Source organism: Folsomia candida, unplaced genomic scaffold (genome assembly GCF_002217175.1).
Source record: "Folsomia candida strain VU population unplaced genomic scaffold, ASM221717v1 Fcan01_Sc023, whole genome shotgun sequence".
Taxonomy (NCBI): Eukaryota; Metazoa; Arthropoda; class Collembola; order Entomobryomorpha; family Isotomidae; genus Folsomia; species Folsomia candida.
In genome coordinates this window covers 1-17,616 of record NW_019091215.1, presented here as the reverse complement: position 1 = coordinate 17,616, position 17,616 = coordinate 1, and the positions used below count along the sequence as shown (strand labels likewise).

Genomic DNA, 17,616 nt, shown 5'->3' with positions numbered 1-17,616 from the left:
ATTTGACAACTGAACGACCTGGAACCTAGTCACTAATTCAGAATGAAGGCATTCATCATTTTTGCCGTGTATGCAGTCATATCCGTTAATGGAGGTGTTGTTGATCACCAAGTTTGTGGTAAGACTTGATCCGATTGAATTATACAAATTTCAGTGTTTGTCGGGTTGATGGCAAAAAGTTATTTCCGCGGTCCGACTTCCTCAAGTAGTTTCAGCCACTTTATGCGAAGACGTTGTCCATCTGCCGGTTTATCCGTCTATTTGTCAGCAAGATAACGAATGAACTGATGTAATATATATTCAGCAATAGTATATTATATGACCTCAACGTGAAGATACTTGTTATCAATCGGGCCACCCCTAGGGTCCGGGGGGTGTGATATGGGGACAATTAAATTTTTGCTGAATCTATAAGTAAAGTTAGATTAAGTATTTTCAGCAATGGACAGTTTTCCTGTCCCGTTTTCGATATTGTCAGATCGAAAACAGGTTCAGGTTGGATTGAGACAAGACAACCTTGATGGTTGGGGTGAAGTAAAATTTGGTGTGGAAATTTAGCGTTGGGAATTAGCATAGATTCACCAGAAATTATTCACTACGCTTGCCGTGGTTAAATTTTAAAGTTATTTTCTTACTTATTTTACAGGTGGGCGTGGTGTTTTTATCCAAATGCGAATCAGCGACTGTGAGGGGGCCATTGCCCGAATGACTCCAGGAGTTTCATACAGTTGCCAGGGTGATATAATCCCCTCTGCTGCCGCAGACGCGCTTCGTCTCAAAATTAGCGCCTTCTTCAACGGGGCGATCATACCCATAATTGATGCTGTCGTGCCGAACTCATCAGTTGAGGCAGGATTGCAGTACACTCTTGCTTGGACCATTGTGCCGAGCACGTTCCTGTCTGGAAGTACGGTACCCGTCACGGCCGAGGTTGTGAACGAGGAGAGTCAAGAACTTGAGGTCTGTACCGGTATTATGACGGAAATCGCAGGTGTTTGAGTTGTTAATATATATATTTTAAAATACATAATTCGAGAAGAGATATATTCCCGTGTAATAAATAAATCTACACAGTAATCTGCATTCACCGATGTATAAACTTGTTTAAAAGTACACTGTAAAAATACTTCTGAAATATACGATTAAAAAATCGGGTTAACATTTACCTAAATAGTGGTACACTCTTAAAAATCGAGCCCTAAATTTGGAAAATTGTGGCCGATGCATAATGAAATCTGCATGAATCTCATTTTCCCCAAATATCCAACCCCTTTCCCCGAGAACCGTGGGGGTGGTTTGTGTGTGACGCTAATAAGGTATTGGGTTCATCCATATATTACGTCATCAAGATTTCTCGATTTTAGCACCGACCCACTCAACATAGACATTAAGGGATAGGGAATTTTAACATGGAAAAGATAGGAAGGCCAAACCACCCACCCACTAAAATGATGACGTAATATATGGACGTTCTCATTGCGAATTTGTAGTTTAAAAAAACGTGAAAAAACGGATAAAAAAACTCACTATTTATCGGACCATACTCCCTTGAAGTGACAAACGGGAAGAGTTGTTAGGCATTTCAAAAACTCCCCGTGCTCTTATAGAAGCCATCTACGAAAGCGGAATTTGTAAAATGTTTCCCAGAGCTGAGGAATAATTTTTTTAAATAACACTTTAATTTGCTTTGGTATGTGAAATGATTGGGATAACATTTGGCTTTTTGATTTTTCCTGAAAAATTCGTAACGAACGGAATGGGAATTTATGTCATACTATGATGCAACATATGTTGGTGCATGTGCATGCCAAATTTCGCATCTCTAGGTCAAAGTTTAAAATATAGATCCGAGGGCGTGCACGCTCCTCCCTCCCCGCAACACTGTACTCTTTGGACACAGAGGATCGAGCCTGAAGGAGAATTCAAAATACAGGTCATGAGCATACCTCTTAAGCTTAACAAAGCTTTCTTATTGCAAAGAGGTTTTTAAAAATTAATAATTTGGAAAAGAATATTTAAATTAACCAAAAAGTTAATTTTATTTTTGATTTATGAATTTGTAAAAGGTCGTTAACTCATCAATACTAGATAAATACAAGTCTTATGAAACCCATCATAATCAGTAAAGTTTGATTGACAGTTAGGTACATAAATTAAAGTCATTATCAGTTCCCACGTACATATCTATTCGGAAAGCACTGTAATCTATTTACGCCTTGTGGCTGGTCCGACACAAGCATTTGCATGAGCAATATACACAGGTATATATGTATATACCTACATGTATGCGTATATAAATAATAAAATCACCACTACTTCTGGTGCATCTTAAAAGTATTGAGCATCAGCCAATGTTAATAAATCCAAAAGGCTAAATGGCCGACCTCTCCATAAGCTATAACATGTAAAGTTTCGAAATTAATTGCACGGTCATTTCCTGATGGATTTTCACAATGGCGCCAGTTTTGGAAACCTTGGACCTTGGGGAGAAATATATATTTTCAGATTTTTCAAATTCGGCCCCACCCCCTCGAAATCCAGGTCACAAGGTCAAAAAACAATTAACACTTCTTTTTCGGATTTTAAAATTTTACGACTGGATTCGACGGACCTGGGGATAAATTCTTGGCAGAAATAGTCAGGTCATCATATTCAGCGACTAGTAGGCCGCACCCCCTGCTTTGGAGTCATTGTGGGGGTGGTCAAATGTCAAATCAACACACTTAATTTAGTAAAAAAAATTCCCCCCCCCACTGTAGTTTCCGAAATTCAACGTCGCCAATACACGTAATCTTACCAAGGCCCCCTATGTGAACGACATTCCATTGTGGTAGATGAAAGTAAAAATGATCTCGCTGGAAGATATTTTTAGACTGATGGTGATTTTTATTAAACAACTTGGTTTTAAGGTTTTGACAGTACATAGGAGACATTCATACATATGTAATAATATGTGGTCAGAAGTGACCATACAAACTACGCAGAGTTATGCTCAAACGAAGTGTCCCTTCTAATGAGGCATAAAAACAAAAGGACCCTTTTAATCCCTTGTCCTGGGAAAAAGGTTGGAAAATGCTCAGCCCTCATAAAAGTCGACAAACTTAAAAATTGATAAATATGGAAAACTTTGTTAACATGCATATTTTAACATCCTCCCTCAATTTTTAAAGTTCAATATCGGCAGTTTCCACTGGATTTGCCCTAACCGAAATTACATTTGGCCGGCTTTTCAGAAAAAGGAAAACACAAAGAGTGGCTTGAGCAACTATTATTAGTATGCAAAGGGTTAAGATCCATTCCATTGTTGACCAGGCTGGTTCATTGCTTGTGTGGTAGTGGATTGACCCTCCTTCGTCAGTGGAACCATTGATCATCAGACTGGTCCAGTTGAAACTAGGCTGCAAGTGCCAGTTGGCTTTCACCGTGAGTAGTGGGTCGACTACCTCTTGGTGAACAAGGCTGGATTCAGTTCCTGAAAATTCCATATCATTTATCTTAAAATTAGCATTCATTGGAAGGATGAACACGCTAGCAGGGCATTGTTGCAGCTTCCTCTCAATGGTAATATTGGACCCAGGGCAGTAGATATGATATTGTCCATGGTGTAGTTTGATTTGTACAAAATCCCATGGTTCAGCAAGGTTCTTGTCATAACAGTGGTCTATGTCAAAGTGATTGGAGTTCTTTGTTTTCGCTGTTGGCGTGCATCCTCGAGTGGGCGAAACAATTAGGTCGGGGGTTGTAGGCTCCTTAACATTGATGGAGTATACGCAGTCATCTTTCGTAGAAAGGAACAAGAAATCGGGTTAAATCGTCAGAAATCGAGCACAAAGGAATCAAAAAGGCATGAACAAATAGCAAAACGGCTACCTTTTTGCACACACTGATCTGCACGCAATTCTTCACAATTTTTACCTATCTGCCCTCAGATTGATTTTATACCTCACCACCTTGCTATATTGCTACAGAAATAATTCAATTAGCAATGGTGATTTGAATATTTTCTATCAAGATTAGCAAAATTTGGACTAAACCTTAACCTCTATTTACAATCCCCCTTGTGATTTCCTGTTGCAAATACCACCTTAACGAACGACGAAACTACCTTGGCCCATAGTAAGGAGTATGTAAGGATTTAAAGTTTCAAAAGCTTTCTGAATTTCTGCCCTCTGGCTTAATTAACACAAACAAAAGAGGGTCAAAATAAGAATTTCGTCCTGACTCCTCTGGGACACGCACAAATTTTATACTGCGCAATGATTGGAGCACTCCAGATATTTTTTCTGTACCTTTTGCCTTAATATAAATTCAAATTTCTTTTGATGTATACGATGGTTGCAGCTGGTTGCAGCAGTTTTAGTAGATGAGATGTAAGGGATTAATAATGTATAAATACATTATTAATCAATACAAATTAATATTAATTAATCAATATTAATTAATTTTAATTAATAAATACATTATTAATAAACCGTAAATTTACGGTTCCTCGAAATACCACAGAACTAGACACGATTTTCAACTTGAAGTTTTTCCCATTTAGCCCAATGTTAAGTTTAGGCATACGCCACGTAGTAACGACTGGAACAATTCAAATGAAACTTTCCAAAATTGAACCTCTATGTCAAAGGTACTAAAAACGGTACTTTGTTTTCGAATCGGTGAGAATAGGTTTTGGGCAAGGAATTCAGTGCTCCGGACCACTGTGCAGTGTGTCCGCATTCAAGGTCAGCAGGTCAATTTTCCCGTGCACGGTTCGATTTATCATTTATCATGGAAAATTATCACCGACGATGGAGGCCCAACGGTATCTAATTCATTGTACATTCTGATCGGATTTCTTCGGATTACCCATTCCTAGCTACGTGTCCGTAGTTCGTTGACCCTTCTGCTGTCTTCTAATTAATGCATGCAAGTTTGTGAGTTTTTCTAATATTGTGAGAAAAGAAACATGATTTTTCCCATGCGTTTAGGGAACGTACATATATGACGTCAAAAAACTGCAGAATTTTAAACAACTCATGCACTTCTTATCTATCCTTCACATGATAAGCTTAACTGGAGTAAGATAAATAGGCGACCCCTTTTATGAGGACGTAATATATGGACGTCCCCATATCTCATGCAGACAAGAGAGACGTTATTTAGACATTAGAGAGACAAGAGCAGACAAGAGCGGGACTGAATTTCAGCTGGGTTCTGCTGACATTTCACATTTGTCGACATGTAAAAAATAATTGATTCGTTCATTTAAAAACAATTAATAAGCTAACTAATCAACGTAATAAAGGGCTATCGTAATAGTTAAACTTGTTAATTATTCATTAGTAAAGATGGACTACCACACACTTTTGGAGAAAGTGCAACACCTGACCACAACTTTATCTCATTTGCAGGAATTCATCGATATAAAATTTGGTAAATTAAGTAATACTTAAATTTCCTTACATTAGTTAATTATCACGGTATTACTGTTGATTAAAAGGTAGCACAATGTGATGTGAAATATTATTTGGCAGATGATTAATTTTCATTAGTTGTATAATATTAACAAAATATTCCAATTGTCACCTAATTTTCATTTATGCATGTCTCCAGTTATGTTTCAGAAATTGAAATAAATCTATACAAAATGTCGACATTTATTTATGTTGGAAATTATTGGCAAAAATGAATTTTACCAAGATTTATTAATGCTACAATTCGACGTTGAAAATTTCAACTTGAAATGTGGCAAATCTTTAAAATTCTGGTACTTTAGTGTAAAATATTTTTACAAATTTTTAGTAAATAGGCTTATTAAATAACTATGCATAGTTTAAACGTTTCAATCAGCAAGTTGGGCCTTAAGCTGTCCAAAAAGTTGGGAACAACTCAATTTGATTAAAGACACTAATTTATTCTGTATTTATCTCCTTTCAGACTTGGATTTTAAAGAATTTCTTCGCAAAAAGCATTCTCCTCCCGGCTCTACCCCGCAAACTGGGAATGAAAGAAGCAAATCTTACCAAGTATCCCCTCCACAAACGGAACCCAATAACGACACATTTGAACCGGAAGTTCCAAACAGTAACGGCATCCAGCACGAGAACGACGTGAAGGTTGAAGTTATCGAAACTTTTCCGTATTACGAGGCTGTTCTCGAGTCAAATGAAGGTTCACCAGGGCAGTTTTTCGGGAACGATGAAAACGAAGATGCAAATCAGGATGAAGACGACAATTTAGAAGACATGGAAGTGGACAAATTTTCCATTGACCCTCTGTCTTGTAAGAAGTTTAAAGTTTTCATTATTAATAATAATTGCAGAATAATTTATTATTCAATTAAACACATACATATTTAACCCGATTAAGATTTATTAACGTAGAACTTGATGACTAATCAATGATGAGTGATCATCAAAATCAGCACATTTTCCATCATTTCTTCCCCTCTAGGAATTTAGTTTAAAATTTTGAACAACTAGTTTGTAGAGCAGAACTTTTTAATTAAACACGTACACTCCAAATTTTGCCAGTTTTTGAGGGAGATTTTAACTCTCAGAAACATTGGATCTTATCGAAACTAGCTAAAGAAACCATAAGCAATTTAGTGACTGCAAATTCGTCGTCCATAAATTTTAAGAAAATTCGCAGAGCGGAAAAATGATTAAAAATGTGCCAATTCTGACGATAAGACATATGTATATACGTACGTTAATAAAAATGCAAGCATAAATGTTTACATCTTTCTATTTTTAGTTACACCAGCTACTTCCGGTCTACCGCGTTGGAAGACGCAGACAACTCCAGCCAACAAAAAATCGTCCTTGCGTCCATCCCGCCTTTCCCTGCAACGACCCCCCGCAGGAGACCCCCTGCGCCACGCCCAGTACGGAATTTGGTACAAAATGTCGGCAAAAGGCAATGAGAAACTTGTCTACAATTCGTACGAGTACAGCTTCAAGCGATGCCGAGAAGCACGACGGACAAGTGGTCGGATTATGGATTGGACCTGCGTCAAAAAGAATCACGGGTGTGGGGCCAGAATTTCACAGACGGAGGATGGCACCCCGACCGTGGTTGCGTCTGCGCATAATCATGATGTGCCGTGATATGTAAATATGTACATATGTACAGGGTGGTTTATGTAAATGTCAGGTTACAATGGAAAATTTTTGAATGAGAAAAATTCGTAAATTTCCAGTAGTTACAGATTTGGGATTGAGATTTTTATTAATTTTTATCAAAACTTATAGAACACTGATGACAAAATTCTTAAAATATTGAATTTCAGGGGCAGAATTTCGGTAACTGGTGGAGATTTGCGAATTTTTCCCATTGAAAAATTTCCCATTGTAGGTAACCAGACATTTAAACCACCCTGTACATTACATATGTAGTTATGGCCTTTTTTTTGTTTTTGTGAAAATGAGTGGTAAATTAGGATATGAGAAAGACTCAAAAACTAAAACAATATTTTTCATATCATTTAATATTTATATAATATTTACATACATTCATGTAATTGAATTGTCATTTTTAAACCGTGGGTTTCAATAAATTCGGAAATGGTATTTTTGTTACTCAACTTTTCCGTCTAATCAAAAAGCGATTTTGAAACCTGTTCAGCTTCTTGCGTTTTACCTACTTTACACAAAGAAGATTTAATAACATGTAGAAACCTATAATATTTGGTTTTTTCGAACTTCGAAAAATACTCGAAGCGAATTATGCAGAACAAAATGTCGAATCTTTTGATTCTTGTAACATCTCGATATCTTTTTCCAGCGTGGACACATTTGGCGGTTTTTGAGATTTTCGGCCCCCCCCTCAAGCACGGGGCGGGGGGTTAGAATTAGATTAATGGCATTTTTGAACTCGCATAAATCAGCTGTACAAACTGTAAAGAAAATTAAATTTTGTTGTGTCCTTTGAATTTCTTTTGACTTTTGATTCAATATTTTCCCTGTTTATGATAATTGTGTATTCCTGGTTTGGATAATATTTGCAAGCTTGAGAGCAGCAAGTGTCATTATCCTCTTCATTACCTTTGTCATGCCATTTGGGTGGTCAGGGTTATGCCTTGTGCGACAAGCAGTGACATAAACAGTAAATATTAGATAATAATCCGTGCAAATATCTCGTATGCAAATATGTATGACTGCGTTTTTTTAGCGTTTAGAACGGTCGCAATATTGGTTAACCTAAGTAACTATTTTTTAAAGATCTTTTTGCATGAAGTAATTCGTTTTATTAATAATTCAAATGTTCCTCTTAACCCAATTAATTGTAAATGACATGAGCATTAATTTTTAGTACAATTTGATTAATAGTAAATGACAAATGGCACGAATTGTTTACAAGAAATTCTAACAAACGGCAAGAAAACGTCAAGTGCATGTACATATGTAAATAAATACGTGCCTTTCATAACACATCAGAAAAGGCATACGTGTCGCGAGACAAGACTTTTGTAGGGTTCGAGGTAAACAAAAGTTTTCTTGTGATGTTGATGATCAAACTGGTTTGTGAAATACTTATCAAATTTGCATATATGCATATAACAGCTGCTAGTTCATGCAGTATTTATGTATGTAATATGTAAATGACTGATTTATGTAGGTGTGATAGTTTAGTCTGTTTTCTTATAAATAAATGTTATGTTTGTGATCATAAATATGTCTTTATTGTTTCAAGAAGTGTCTCTCATTTCATGCATTAATAACGCAAAAGCCATTCAATTTGCAGGAATAGTAAGCAATTATGCAGGTGTTTATGATAAGTATTTACTTACCAGTGTGCGTGCTTTCATGACGCAGATCAAGAAAAATAGGGCTCATATGTACATATGTAAATCTTTATTTAAATTATTTATAAAAGTTGGTAAAAACTTGTTGCCGATATTGTAAAACTTTTTTCTTCAGTCTGAATGTATGTATTTTTAGCTAATAATGGCTCAGCATCAGTCCATATGTACAAATTGGTTAAGCCTTTTCACTGTCATTTCTTTCTTTTATTATTAAGTAGCGCAAGCTACTTTATGCGATGACTTAGTTAGTCTGTCAGTCCGTCCGTCTGTCCGTCTGTCAACACGATAACGGGAGAATGGATCAAAATAATCGAAATCGGTTTGCGGCATCATACATACGACCCTAGGGGGAGGTTCCCCCCAAATTTTGGGGTCAATCGGACCGCACCCCCTGGCACCCAGGGGGTGTGGTCGGGGCAAAATGAGATTTTTAGACAAATTGAATCTATGGACTAAATAGAGTTAAATTAAGTATCTCCGAGTTGTGCCACACCCCCGGGCGCCAGGGGGTGTGGTTGGGGTAAAATGAGATTTTTATAAAAATTGAATCTAACATGTCGGACAAGTAAAACAGTAAGATTGATTAATTAATTAATTAAGATTAATTAAGATTGATAAAACAGTAAAACATGTAACATGCATGATTTTTCAGAGTGGCTACATACAAATGAGGAAGTTTAAATTATTTTATTATTTTGAAATAATGCAGATTCTGCAATCTACATTTCTCAGCATTATTGCGCTACTTGTGTACCCTGCGTTGCCGCAGTTTATTTAACAAGTAGACAATTGCATTATTCTTACGACTATTCCGAGTTTTACTTCTTTGTCTGAGTTATGCAAAACTAAATTCTATGCCCTCAATATATAAAAATCGATAAGAATCAGTAATATGTATCTTCTGCAAAAGCAGTATTCTTAAAGTCAGCCACGACTAATCTGATATGTATGAACAACTTAACTGAACTCCCTAATAAACCGTAGTAACGTTAGAAGTAGCTCACCCTGTAATATATAATTACCTGGCACCTTTGCACCTTGGGTGCAAAATTATAGTAGTTCAACAAAATAGATCAATAATTTTTAAGCAATTATGCACCAGTGGTGCATAAAAACGAGGCATAAAATAGATCAATAATTATTATGCAATTATGCATCAATGATGCAGAAAAACGAGGTAGATGACAAAGTATTTTGCACCACTGTTGGAGATTAACCGTGGTGGGTCCAATAAAATTTCAAAAAATTTGTGTCAAAATTATATAATAAATTCTCCCGGCTATTCTGTACCATTGGTGCGTTTTGCATCAATTAACCCAATTGTTTCGCATCATTTTGTGTTACCGATTGTTAGATACCAACGGTGCTATTAATTTATTAAAAAATGGACCTGATCCATTCTAGTGAGTATCAGTTGTTGCTCATCCAATTGTTTCGCATCAGCTTGGATAACCAACTGTTCAATACGAACGGTGCTACCTATTCCAAAATTGTAGTCCTTTCTCGATCCATTTGCACAATTAATTCGCACCATTTGCGCCACGGATTGTTCGATACCAATGGTGCGCCTAATTTATTCTATAATGGTCAAGGGGATTATTAATTAGCATCAATTGATGCAAAAAACTCGTGAACACACAGACAGACGGACGGACGGACGGACGGACAAGAGGAATTCAATAGCTCTCATGCTTCGCAGGGTGAGCTAATAAATAGTAAACTCAGTGTAGCAAAGGGGTGAAGTGACATAAAATTGACAAAACTCACATCGCCTTCCACCATTTACAAAAAATTCGACCTTTGCCAGTCTAGACGGTCATTGGACCATCGTACCGTGAAATGAGCATATGTAGTTGTGCGCCCTCACCTTCAGAGGGCAAAATTGCCCTCCCTCACGTGCCCTCACCCCCATTTTCGTTAGGGTGTCGATACGTCAATGGGGTTAGGGTGATTAGGGTGAGGGAACTAATTAGCATTTCAGGGAGTGGGATTGCATAATCATGGAAATTAATACAATTTCTAAAACCCCCTCCTCAACTTAAAAACAGTAGGTTGCACTAAAAATTAGACAATGTTGGCAGGTGACCTGGTCACCTTGGCGCCGTGACCTTATGACCTACGAGGCAAATCATCGAACTTACACTCACCCACAAAAATTGAAACACCCCTTTAAAAATTGCATGTCGCAATTCTCATCCGTTCTACGGTTATCGGGGACACCAACAGACAGACAGAGAGGCCGATATGACACTTCTATAAATTGGTTTCACTTCGTTTTACCCTTTTATAAATTACGTGAATTAAGATCGGAATATTTTGGACAAGGCAGAGGAAATGAACAACATATTCAATGCAAAATGTATAAGCTTCGACGATACATAAGTCTCTAACCCGATTATGTATGTAGACTGCAAAATTTAGGTTGGTAATATAGACTTATGTATTACAGAACGAATCCATGGATAAATATTTATTGGGCGTATTATTTCTTAAAGGGTCTACTTAAAATTTCTGAAGCTTTTTTTACTATTTTTCCGCTTTGCAAATACCTCCCTGAGTAGTTTGAACATTCGCAAAAATGACTTCAAAACAGGACTGGACCCTGCTCAATGATGCGGCCAACATTTTTGGCAAGCTCTCCTTCCTAGTGAGATTCACAGTTGATACAAAACGTCGCAAAATTTACACGAAATCCAAAAAAGTTCCCTACATTAAACGATTTTTCTTGTTTACACTGGTTTTCTGTACAAATGGAGTTTTTTCGTTTTATATCCAAGCATGGAAAATAGTTTTTGGAGACCAGGCAGGTTTACATTCCGATGTTGTAAATATTTTGAGAAGTTCCACAATTTTAGGGGGCACGATTATCACATCCGCCCTTCTTCCGGGTATGTTCATGTTCGCCCTGGCTCCTGAAGTGGTGGCGAATTGTGTAAATCCGTTCGAAGAAATATTTTCTATAGTTAAAGGTAAGCACTTTAAAGGCATCCCTGTATGTAACAAAGCTAAGCGGATATTTGATTATAACCTCAAATGTCAATTACTTCCCATGTCCAAATCATTTTCAAAGTCTCGACCCTACAATATCCAAAAGTCTATTTTCATACTAAAATCTTGTCCTCCAATATCGAAATATCCGTTTACATAAATACTCATAACGCGCTATCCAACATCCAAAAGTCCATATCCATGTAAAAATCCATCATCTCCAATATCCAAACATCCATCTCTATAACCAATCTATCCAATCCAATATCCAAACCCAAAATGTTTTGCCCCCCCCCAATATCCAACATCCGCTCTGCTCTGTCTGAGTAAGAACATTTGCAAATTATTAAAATTAAATTTACAGTATCCTGTCACGACAAAGGGATTAAACAAATTGGGAACGCTTCCCAAACGTGGGCCGCATTTCGTAAAGTGTGTCTCATTTTACCCACGATAATTACACCCATCGGCGTTGCATTAACCGTCCTTTTAAATATCGACCCAACCCGTGAATTTGCCGACTTCCTACTTCCATCCAGATTTCATAAGAAGAAAGGCATCGGCATCCTGGTAATTTCGATTTTGGGTGGCACAAAGTTATTTGCTGCACTTGAGACAGCTATATTGGTCATTGTACACTCGATTACATACAGAAGGAATGCTAGAATAACTGATGGTCTCATTGCGTCAAGATTCACGTAGTACAAGTTTTCATGAACCAATACAGCCCATATCTGTAATTTACTCTGATTTCGAATTAACCGATAGTCTAAAATTTCAATTTCAAACTGAGTTTATCTGATTTAACGTGGACTAAAATTTTCGACAAAAAATGAGTGGAAATACAAAATTATTCATATAAAGGATGGCCCAAATGTATCTCCCGAGCCATTTTTTCGCAAAAGTTTAAGATAAAATCGGCTGTAATTCCTGAACCAGTGAATGTTTTATTTTGAAAATTTCACCATAAGTAGTCCAAGATGGAAGGTCGACCGTGACTCTCATAGAATTCAGACAAAAATTTCGGTTACGCAGCAATATAAAATAAACCAAAATTTGGAGAAATTGTTATATGGCGGGAAAATGGTAAGGCTACGCAGCAGCCAAAATTTTGTGAAATACAAAAAGCGGCCTGACCAATGTGGAAAGATGTCACCTACCCGAAAAACAACAATTAAGCTCAAGATTTACCCGAAAACCGAAGTTCCGTACTTAGTTGTTCAAAAGAACGAAGTGACTCAAATTGCTTGAAAATTATTAACAAGTAAATTTACGATACTACAATGTAGAAGGTTGCAAAATCAACGAATTCTAGTTAGACAACTTATAAACTAATCAGGAAACCTTTACTATCTCCATAGAACATTAATTACAGTCTTAAATTTGGAGAAATACTTCAAAAAAGTGTCGATTTTGATGAAAAAATACAAGGTCAAGAACCATGGCGTCATTTCCTCTGGACAATTGAATCCCGAATTAAGTTGTATGTAAAATTCAACCCACAAAATATGAGATACAAAACCGCAAAAAAATCTTATGTACAACCCATACGTGTGTTACAATTGGTATCGAAAATTATGGTTGCGGTTGTTTTTTTGCGCGTGGCGCAAATTCCTTTCATAGTATACAAGTATGGCATATGTCACTGTAAAGAATTTTATAGCGAAAATGCAACCTAAACACTTTGATAGCATGAGAAACAAGGAATTTTTTCCAAATGTTAGTCAGTAGTTTTCCTGCAGGATGGTCCTGCAAGTCACGCTTCAAAAACGACCATGGCGGTAAATGAAGGGCAGGGAAAAACGGTTTGGGGGAAGGGGGTGTGGTCTGCTAAAAATCCGGATGTGGGTGTTTTGGATAACCAATGGGCAATACTTTAGTAGGATATGTACATGGATCCAGAACCATGCTCAACAGCAGAGAAAACAACGAAAGTTCAAGAAAAGTGTAATTTCATACCAAAAATGACTTTGGAAAAATCATCATAGAATTTCAACAAAAGCGATGAGGACACTGTTAGGGTGAATTGTTGAAAGACCAAATACTAGAGTATGTGTGGAAAAAAACTTGGGTTCGACAAGTCACGTGGTTTTGAAAAATAGGGTCTTATTCTTTTGAAAGAAAAAGTCGGGAGATACATTTGGGCCACCCTTTACATTTGCATTTGTAAAGTTATGTATATGAAAGTTGTATTTATTTCCATCTAAAGAAAAACAATAGATTCACATTTACTCGTTTCCGATTCTAAACTGAATTTCAGTTTACAGGAAACCACGTTGTTAAAAATATATGGTGAAGCAGGATGTTGTGAGTATATAATTGGCCTTTTGAGCATCACACGTTTCTCTATAATCCACGAATTATTTATGTACGAATATGTAAAGTTCTTGCGAAATATGTAAATGTCCAAGTGTATAATTAGCCAATTAGTTTTGAAATACAACTTTCATCAACATTTTTGGCTACTGAAGCGAACAACTTTTCTTACCGCACTATATAGTAATTGACGATCTAAACTTTTTTGGCCACCAATTTAGCCCAAAATGTGTCACAATTAGACCTATTTTTATAATATGTTCAAACAACCGCATATTGGGAAAAAAATATTGTACACGTGTGCAGTTTAGTTTGTCTCCCGGTTATGTAGCAGATTTGGTATAAAAATCTATAATATATTCTGGAGCCGAATACACGGCTAAATATCTGACAGTTTATCTATGATTTATTATCATTATTCGCCGTTCTCCAAGCACTTCGAAGAAATTTCCAAAATTATTTTGGAATATTTGTCAGAAAATTTTAGAGCAAAACTTCAGGACATGAAAAATCGGCTGGTGGTCACACAACACATTAATGCACAACATACCATGCAAGGATTAGTTACTGAATTTTTTTCTGTGTGAAAGTAATCAAAATTGCCACATCAGGTCAGATAATAACTAAATTGCCATCGTATACATCTTTATACATATAACCACCCTTTCCTATGCTAGTCATGTTAGGCTTAAACAGAGTAACACGGATGACCAAAAAGCACCCACTGAGTTTTTCTTGACGTACTATATGGACGTTCCCCACATCTGTAAATAGGGATACAAAATCTGACTACAGAAGTGAAAGAATATGTTTCCGACATGTACATAAAAATATGAAATTCTCGCATTTACTGACAACGAAACAACAGAATAATGAACTTAGCACATTTATCCATCACCCATTTATAAATATTCAATTAGTTTTATTACTTCGAGTTAAAGCTTAAATGTGCCATTTGGCCTCGCACATTATAAACTACACTTGATTAGCGGCATAAAGGTTAAGCACAAAGTTAATCTTGTATGCATTAATATTAACTTGAGAATGGTGAACGTCACGAAAGTCCAAACATTAAATGTTGAACTTTGAAATTTGGATTTGATTATTACCTCATGTATGTATGTATGCTTACCGAACTTGCATAAATTAAGCAATAAAGTAACTAATTACCTAGATGATCCTTGGTTTTCCCACATTTATGTTAATCCTACTGCCATAAATTCATCCATTCTAAATTTGCATACATAAACTGCGGAGGAATTTTATCAGAACAATATAAACCAAGCACCTGGTGCAATAAATTGAAAGGAAGGGATCAGACGTTTGGCAATACTTGATAAATCTGGGCTATATAAATCACGAGACTGGGCTCAGTGTGGTATTCCCCACCATTTGACAACTGAACGACCTGGAACCTAGTCACTAATTCAGAATGAAGGCATTCATCATTTTTGCCGTGTATGCAGTCATATCCGTTAATGGAGGTGTTGTTGATCACCAAGTTTGTGGTAAGACTTGATCCGATTGAATTATACAAATTTCAGTGTTTGTCGGGTTGATGGCAAAAAGTTATTTCCGCGGTCCGACTTCCTCAAGTAGTTTCAGCCACTTTATGCGAAGACGTTGTCCATCTGCCGGTTTATCCGTCTATTTGTCAGCAAGATAACGAATGAACTGATGTAATATATATTCAGCAATAGTATATTATATGACCTCAACGTGAAGATACTTGTTATCAATCGGGCCACCCCTAGGGTCCGGGGGGTGTGATATGGGGACAATTAAATTTTTGCTGAATCTATAAGTAAAGTTAGATTAAGTATTTTCAGCAATGGACAGTTTTCCTGTCCCGTTTTCGATATTGTCAGATCGAAAACAGGTTCAGGTTGGATTGAGACAAGACAACCTTGATGGTTGGGGTGAAGTAAAATTTGGTGTGGAAATTTAGCGTTGGGAATTAGCATAGATTCACCAGAAATTATTCACTACGCTTGCCGTGGTTAAATTTTAAAGTTATTTTCTTACTTATTTTACAGGTGGGCGTGGTGTTTTTATCCAAATGCGAATCAGCGACTGTGAGGGGGCCATTGCCCGAATGACTCCAGGAGTTTCATACAGTTGCCAGGGTGATATAATCCCCTCTGCTGCCGCAGACGCGCTTCGTCTCAAAATTAGCGCCTTCTTCAACGGGGCGATCATACCCATAATTGATGCTGTCGTGCCGAACTCATCAGTTGAGGCAGGATTGCAGTACACTCTTGCTTGGACCATTGTGCCGAGCACGTTCCTGTCTGGAAGTACGGTACCCGTCACGGCCGAGGTTGTGAACGAGGAGAGTCAAGAACTTGAGGTCTGTACCGGTATTATGACGGAAATCGCAGGTGTTTGAGTTGTTAATATATATATTTTAAAATACATAATTCGAGAAGAGATATATTCCCGTGTAATAAATAAATCTACACAGTAATCTGCATTCACCGATGTATAAACTTGTTTAAAAGTACACTGTAAAAATACTTCTGAAATATACGATTAAAAAATCGGGTTAACATTTACCTAAATAGTGGTACACTCTTAAAAATCGAGCCCTAAATTTGGAAAATTGTGGCCGATGCATAATGAAATCTGCATGAATCTCATTTTCCCCAAATATCCAACCCCCTTTCCCCGAGAACCGTGGGGGTGGTTTGTGTGTGACGCTAATAAGGTATTGGGTTCATCCATATATTACGTCATCAAGATTTCTCGATTTTAGCACCGACCCACTCAACATAGACATTAAGGGATAGGGAATTTTAACATGGAAAAGATAGGAAGGCCAAACCACCCACCCACTAAAATGATGACGTAATATATGGACGTTCTCATTGCGAATTTGTAGTTTAAAAAAACGTGAAAAAACGGATAAAAAAACTCACTATTTATCGGACCATACTCCCTTGAAGTGACAAACGGGAAGAGTTGTTAGGCATTTCAAAAACTCCCCGTGCTCTTATAGAAGCCATCTACGAAAGCGGAATTTGTAAAATGTTTCCAGAGCTGAGGAATAATTTTTTTAAATAACACTTTAATTTGCTTTGGTATGTGAAATGATTGGGATAACATTTGGCTTTTTGATTTTTCCTGAAAAATTCGTAACGAACGGAATGGGAATTTATGTCATACTATGATGCAACATATGTTGGTGCATGTGCATGCCAAATTTCGCATCTCTAGGTCAAAGTTTAAAATATAGATCCGAGGGCGTGCACGCTCCTCCCTCCCCGCAACACTGTACTCTTTGGACACAGAGGATCGAGCCTGAAGGAGAATTCAAAATACAGGTCATGAGCATACCTCTTAAGCTTAACAAAGCTTTCTTATTGCAAAGAGGTTTTTAAAAATTAATAATTTGGAAAAGAATATTTAAATTAACCAAAAAGTTAATTTTATTTTTGATTTATGAATTTGTAAAAGGTCGTTAACTCATCAATACTAGATAAATACAAGTCTTATGAAACCCATCATAATCAGTAAAGTTT

At 36.9% G+C, this 17,616-nt stretch overlaps 3 protein-coding genes across 12 annotated transcripts; all 3 read left to right on the top strand.

Annotated features, from left to right (window-relative positions):
- LOC110858873 lies at positions 1–1,083 on the top strand. Its single transcript, XM_022107757.2, has 2 exons — positions 1–118; positions 647–1,083. Exons 1-2 carry the CDS (start codon positions 43–45, stop codon positions 997–999), a joined length of 429 nt encoding a protein of 142 aa, XP_021963449.1. The 5' UTR covers positions 1–42; the 3' UTR covers positions 1,000–1,083.
- A 3,996-nt stretch (positions 1,084–5,079) lies between these two features.
- Positions 5,080–7,592, top strand: LOC110858976. Of its 10 annotated transcripts, none has more exons than XM_035859089.1 (4): positions 5,080–5,226; positions 5,329–5,418; positions 5,923–6,267; positions 6,742–7,592. In XM_035859089.1, exons 2-4 carry the CDS (start codon positions 5,334–5,336, stop codon positions 7,092–7,094), a joined length of 783 nt encoding a protein of 260 aa, XP_035714982.1. In that variant the 5' UTR covers positions 5,080–5,226; positions 5,329–5,333; the 3' UTR covers positions 7,095–7,592. The 10 variants fall into 10 exon arrangements, with proteins under 10 accessions (XP_035714982.1, XP_035714988.1, XP_035714989.1 ...); XM_035859095.1 differs by having other exon boundaries at positions 5,147–5,418; positions 6,742–7,105; positions 7,416–7,592; XM_035859096.1 differs by having other exon boundaries at positions 5,148–5,418; positions 6,742–7,097; positions 7,416–7,592.
- A 7,893-nt stretch (positions 7,593–15,485) lies between these two features.
- LOC110859009 lies at positions 15,486–16,568 on the top strand. The gene is made up of 2 exons (XM_022107884.2): positions 15,486–15,603; positions 16,132–16,568. Exons 1-2 carry the CDS (start codon positions 15,528–15,530, stop codon positions 16,482–16,484), a joined length of 429 nt encoding a protein of 142 aa, XP_021963576.1. The 5' UTR covers positions 15,486–15,527; the 3' UTR covers positions 16,485–16,568.
- The last annotated feature ends 1,048 nt before the right edge of the window (positions 16,569–17,616 follow it).

Coding starts and splice junctions, on each gene's coding strand:
- LOC110858873 (XM_022107757.2), top strand. CDS start 43: ATGAAGGCATTCATCATTTTTGCCGTGTATGCAGTCATATCCGTTAAT. Junction 119..646: donor TGTTGATCACCAAGTTTGTG/GTAAGACTTGAT, acceptor CTTATTTTACAG/GTGGGCGTGGTGTTTTTATC.
- LOC110858976 (XM_035859089.1), top strand. CDS start 5,334: ATGGACTACCACACACTTTTGGAGAAAGTGCAACACCTGACCACAACT. Junction 5,419..5,922: donor ATTCATCGATATAAAATTTG/GTAAATTAAGTA, acceptor ATCTCCTTTCAG/ACTTGGATTTTAAAGAATTT. Junction 6,268..6,741: donor TTCCATTGACCCTCTGTCTT/GTAAGAAGTTTA, acceptor TTCTATTTTTAG/TTACACCAGCTACTTCCGGT.
- LOC110859009 (XM_022107884.2), top strand. CDS start 15,528: ATGAAGGCATTCATCATTTTTGCCGTGTATGCAGTCATATCCGTTAAT. Junction 15,604..16,131: donor TGTTGATCACCAAGTTTGTG/GTAAGACTTGAT, acceptor CTTATTTTACAG/GTGGGCGTGGTGTTTTTATC.